Source organism: Cupressus sempervirens, chromosome 9, assembly GCF_028749045.1.
Source record: "Cupressus sempervirens isolate cs-2001-9-10 chromosome 9, ASM2874904v1, whole genome shotgun sequence".
Classification (NCBI taxonomy): domain Eukaryota; kingdom Viridiplantae; phylum Streptophyta; class Pinopsida; order Cupressales; family Cupressaceae; genus Cupressus; species Cupressus sempervirens.
Genome location: NC_143126.1, coordinates 434,460,351 through 434,464,908, shown reverse-complemented (window position 1 = coordinate 434,464,908; position 4,558 = coordinate 434,460,351). Strand labels below are relative to the sequence as shown.

Sequence of the window (4,558 nt, the reverse complement as noted above, 5' to 3'; positions counted from 1 at the left end):
GTATGAAAAAAATAATGTAATTGTTATATTGATGCTTATATAGTTGTGTATGCCTTAAGATATTCTTATGTTATTAATTGTACATTAGGGAATTTCTAACAGGCCGACCTAATTAATCATTTTTAAAGGGTATAAAGGAAAGTTGTTTTCTTGATTAGATTTATGGAATATATACATCTTTTCATAATTGATTCACCCCCTACCCACTCTCAGTTGTGTGTGAACTTTACTTCTTAAAAAATATATCCTCTAGCAAGGCTCCCTATGCAAATGTGATTGAAGTTATCATGTGGCACATAACTCTAGATGGAAAATTTTGTAGTATTTTTAGCTATCATTTTTTTATTCTCAATCATTTTAAAGGCATTATAAGTGTATATATCTTCCATTTCATTTTCTTTATCCATGTATCAAAGTCTCAAATCTCATGCCAAAAACCCTTTTAATCTGGGTTTACATGAGGGTCTTATTTTCCTTGTCATGCAAAATGCAAAGTCTTTATCTATCCAAATTAAACCTAAATCAAAGAATGCCAAATTAATTTTCAAAAGAAAATCCAACATAATTATGTAAACTTTTCCATGAACCTTAAGGATGCCCCCATAGATGAGGAAGTTGTGTTTCATTTGGGAAAATGAAAGCAACTTGAAAAGAGTACCTTGGTCCACCATAAAGTTCTCTTGGATGATTATGATTCAAACTATACTCCCCCTAATGGTTTCATGTCAGATTGTTTAGATCAAATTGATGTGACATGGGTAAAAGTAAATTAAAAATGTATTCTCCTATGTTTTCTTAAGAAAAGGATAGAGTTTTTATTGGTCCCATTGAGTGGGGGGAGGGATAAATTCCTCAAGAATTAAGAAAATCAAAAAGAATTCACGAATGGAGACCAACCCTACTCTTAACTCCCATTTTTTTTATTTCTTGATTGTGCATCCTATGGATATGGGAATTAATATTTCTATTTAAATGGAATTGGGAAAAGATACGGCTATTGAGAAGGGCTCTTTTGTCCATGATACCATTAACGACAAAAGTGTAACATATAAAATTTTTATAATATATCTAGCACTTATATGTGCTTATTTTTCTTATTATTATAGGAAAATATTATTACAAAACATTAACAATGAACATTGGTATGACAACACTAATATTGTAGAAAAAGATGTTTCTATTGTATTTTACCTCTAAATTGTGAGCCATAAATATATTATTCTCATAAAATTATGAGAATAAGTACTAACAAAATAATAGGAACTTTATTTTAATTATGGTATAAATTTAAAATAATAAGTAATGAAAGGCATAAAAACATATAATAAGTTTTAATTTAGGCAAAAAATGAATATAACAAAGCATGATTTAAAATTTGAAAATAAAAATGATATATGAATACACTATATTCAACTTTGGAAAGGTTCTTATACCAAGATTATCAAGACTACTTATCCTTCTCCTCAAGAACATTATATTGGCACCACAATATGATGCTAGTCACTTTTTAGATCTAATAAGTATTTTTCATTCAATGTAAAAGTAAACACTGTCAACAATAAGAATATTAAAATCACAAAACCATTGTAATAATATTATAAAAAATATTAAGTATTTTATCAAAAATACTAATACAACTAGTAAAGTGCATTTAAATTTTAGATATTCATTTTTGATGAATGTCATTTTTTTAAACATTAAACTTCCTTCAAATGTTTTCAAATTTAATTTCCTTACATGATTCGCTGGAGTAAGAAAAAATTGTGTTACAACTTTAAAAAGAAAGAGGTTACTAATGAGTTGGCTCCTTCACCTTGAATTTACCACATGATATTAGAACTGATGTGTGTTATATATCCAAATAGATTGTTGGTGTGTCACATGTCTTCTTATTAAGCACGCTTTAAAACAAGTTATTTTACGTGGGGATTACAGCATTGTTACAGATGAAACCAAGCAACGTTTTTCCTAGTGGATATTGTATTAAGTAAAGGGCGTTCTTCTACTTCAATAGTTTGGGCCGAATATTCAGCTTTGAGAAACAAAAACATTGGTGTTCCCCTCTCGAGTGCTATTATAATTTTGCCGTAATTCTCACTTGACTCCAGATGATAACGCTTCAAACACAAGCAGGGCCTAATTTATATCAAAAAGTAGAAGCAGTGTGATGAATTTCCATCCCACTTGCTAGCTTGCCTTGTACACCAAATCAATATAGATATTGAGTTAAATAAACAATCTCATTGATCAACTTGCCGGCCATTCCCTTCTGATGGCTATTTAAATGCGCACACTCACCAATGGGTATGCATTAAACATATCAGCAAGCCAAGAAAACCCTAATCAATTACTACAGCAGAGCTTCTACATGGCATTCAGTTTCATTTCACACTTCCGCTTCCTTAACATGAATGTGTTCATGCTGCTACTTTTAGTTATAAAAATGGCAGACCATTGTAAACTAGTCTTGGGTGGTGGTGGTGAGAATGATAGTATTCTTCAAAAGCCAACGGTGCCCCTTCTCAATTATTTGAGAGTATACAAGTTTTCTGAAAAGTATGACAATTTGTGGGGAGGCCAACATCAAAATGTTTCTCAAGATGGTTACTCTGTTACACTCACATTAGATAGCTCATCTGGTAAGACATGAACATTAACATTAGCAATGCATTTCTCTCTTTGTGTTATTCTCCTTTATATGAATTGAATTGAGTGATGGGTGATTGCAGGAAGTGGGTTCAAGTCAAAAGAGGCTTACATGTATGGCTTCTTCAACGCCGCTGTTAAACTGCAGGCTGGATATACTGCAGGGATCATCACTTCATTTTATGTATGTACTCCCAAACATATGTCATGTTATTATGGGATGATTTGAACACTTATCAAGGCTTGATTTCTAAGAAAAAGTGTTCAAAGTCATTTAAATTGATTTACTATCATAGGTGATATAATGTGATGCAAGTTTTTAATGGGTGACCACTCCATTTTATGTGTGTAGCCTTAAATACTTATTAAGGCTTGATTACTACTTGTAAGAGTGTTAAGGCTTGATTACTACTTGTAAGAGTGTTAAATAGTCATTTAAATTGATTTACTATAATAGAAATAAGTAGGTGATATAATGTGATACAAGATAAGTAGGTAACATAATGCGATGCAAGTCTTTAATGGGTGCCCACTTCATTCTATGTATGTTGTATAAATTCCTCAAATGCAATTAGGGTTAAGTTGAACAATTAAGGGTCATTAGAAGTAAGTTTTCAAGACCCATATTTATTCATAATGCAATTCTTAAGGGGTGCTTTGTAATGATCAGCTTTCGAACAGCCAAGTCTATGAAGGATGGCACGATGAAATAGACATTGAATTCTTGGGAACAATTCCTGAAGAGCCATACAAATTGCAGACCAATGTTTATGGAAATGGTACAGGCGACGGAAATCTCATCGGCAGAGAGCAACAATTTCATCTTTGGTTCGACCCAACTCAGGATTTCCACAACTACAGCATTCTCTGGACACCTTCTCAAATCTTGTAAATCTTTTTCTCCCTTTCTTAATATGTGTGATTTCCCTTTCTTAATGTGTGATCGGGCGGCTTAAACATCACATACTAAGGTTCGATTCTTAGACTAAAAGTGTTAAATAGTTAAAGATGAATTTTATTTTCAAGCTTAACTCTTCCCTTAATATGTAATATTTAAGAATGGCAATGTGAAATGTTTAAGAATGACAGATAATATCATGACATACCTAGATTTTACCAGCTGCTGTTTATGATTTATTGTTGTTTTGGTTACAGATTTTTGGTGGACGGTATTCCCATAAGGAGGTTTCCTAAAACAAAAAGCCTTGGAGTGATATACCCATCGAAGCCAATGTCAGTGTATGCAACCATTTGGGACGCATCTTCATGGGCCACGGATGGAGGGAAATATAAGGCGAACTATACATATGAGCCATTTCTTTCGAGTTACACCAACTTCCAAACGATTGGATGCGCTGACAATGATAAGTACTGTTCCAAAGTGCTCTTAGATGGCTGCTTGGTTTCCCCGCATTTGAAGAAAAAGCAAATCATTGATCTGAAATATGTGAGGAAGAATTATATGACATATGATTATTGTCAAGATTTTCAGCGATATCCCAAGGGCACTATGCCTGAATGCCCACCATAAACATCCCATCCATACTAATTTATTCTTCAAAGTCTGCTAAAAGGGGAAGTTGGCATTGCACTTGGGCAGATAAAAGATTAATTATTGTTGTAATTTTGATCTCTATGTTTTATCTTAATGTATAAGGTATCATGATCTTTCAAAAAAAAGTCTCCTTCATTTCATAATTTTAAATTGGCATTAAGAATTTATGAATATTCTACAAAACCAATAGAGTAAATGAAGTTTTTATTATATATATTTAAAAATAATTACATGTTATTTCTAAAATGGTTATAATAAAAATATTGTTCTATTTCATACATAGCTATAATTTGAAATACAAAGAGTAACAGGGAACAACATTTATTAAGTTACAAACAAGAGTAAGAAGATGATCTT

General features: G+C 31.9%; 1 protein-coding gene across 1 annotated transcript; it reads left to right on the top strand.

Annotated features, from left to right (window-relative positions):
• Positions 1 to 2,290: 2,290 nt before the first annotated feature.
• LOC149539154 (xyloglucan endotransglucosylase/hydrolase protein 31-like) lies at positions 2,291 to 4,295 on the top strand. The gene is made up of 4 exons (XM_089799123.1): positions 2,291 to 2,639; positions 2,730 to 2,830; positions 3,317 to 3,534; positions 3,802 to 4,295. Exons 1-4 carry the CDS (start codon positions 2,369 to 2,371, stop codon positions 4,175 to 4,177), a joined length of 966 nt encoding a protein of 321 aa, XP_089655249.1. The 5' UTR covers positions 2,291 to 2,368; the 3' UTR covers positions 4,178 to 4,295.
• The last annotated feature ends 263 nt before the right edge of the window (positions 4,296 to 4,558 follow it).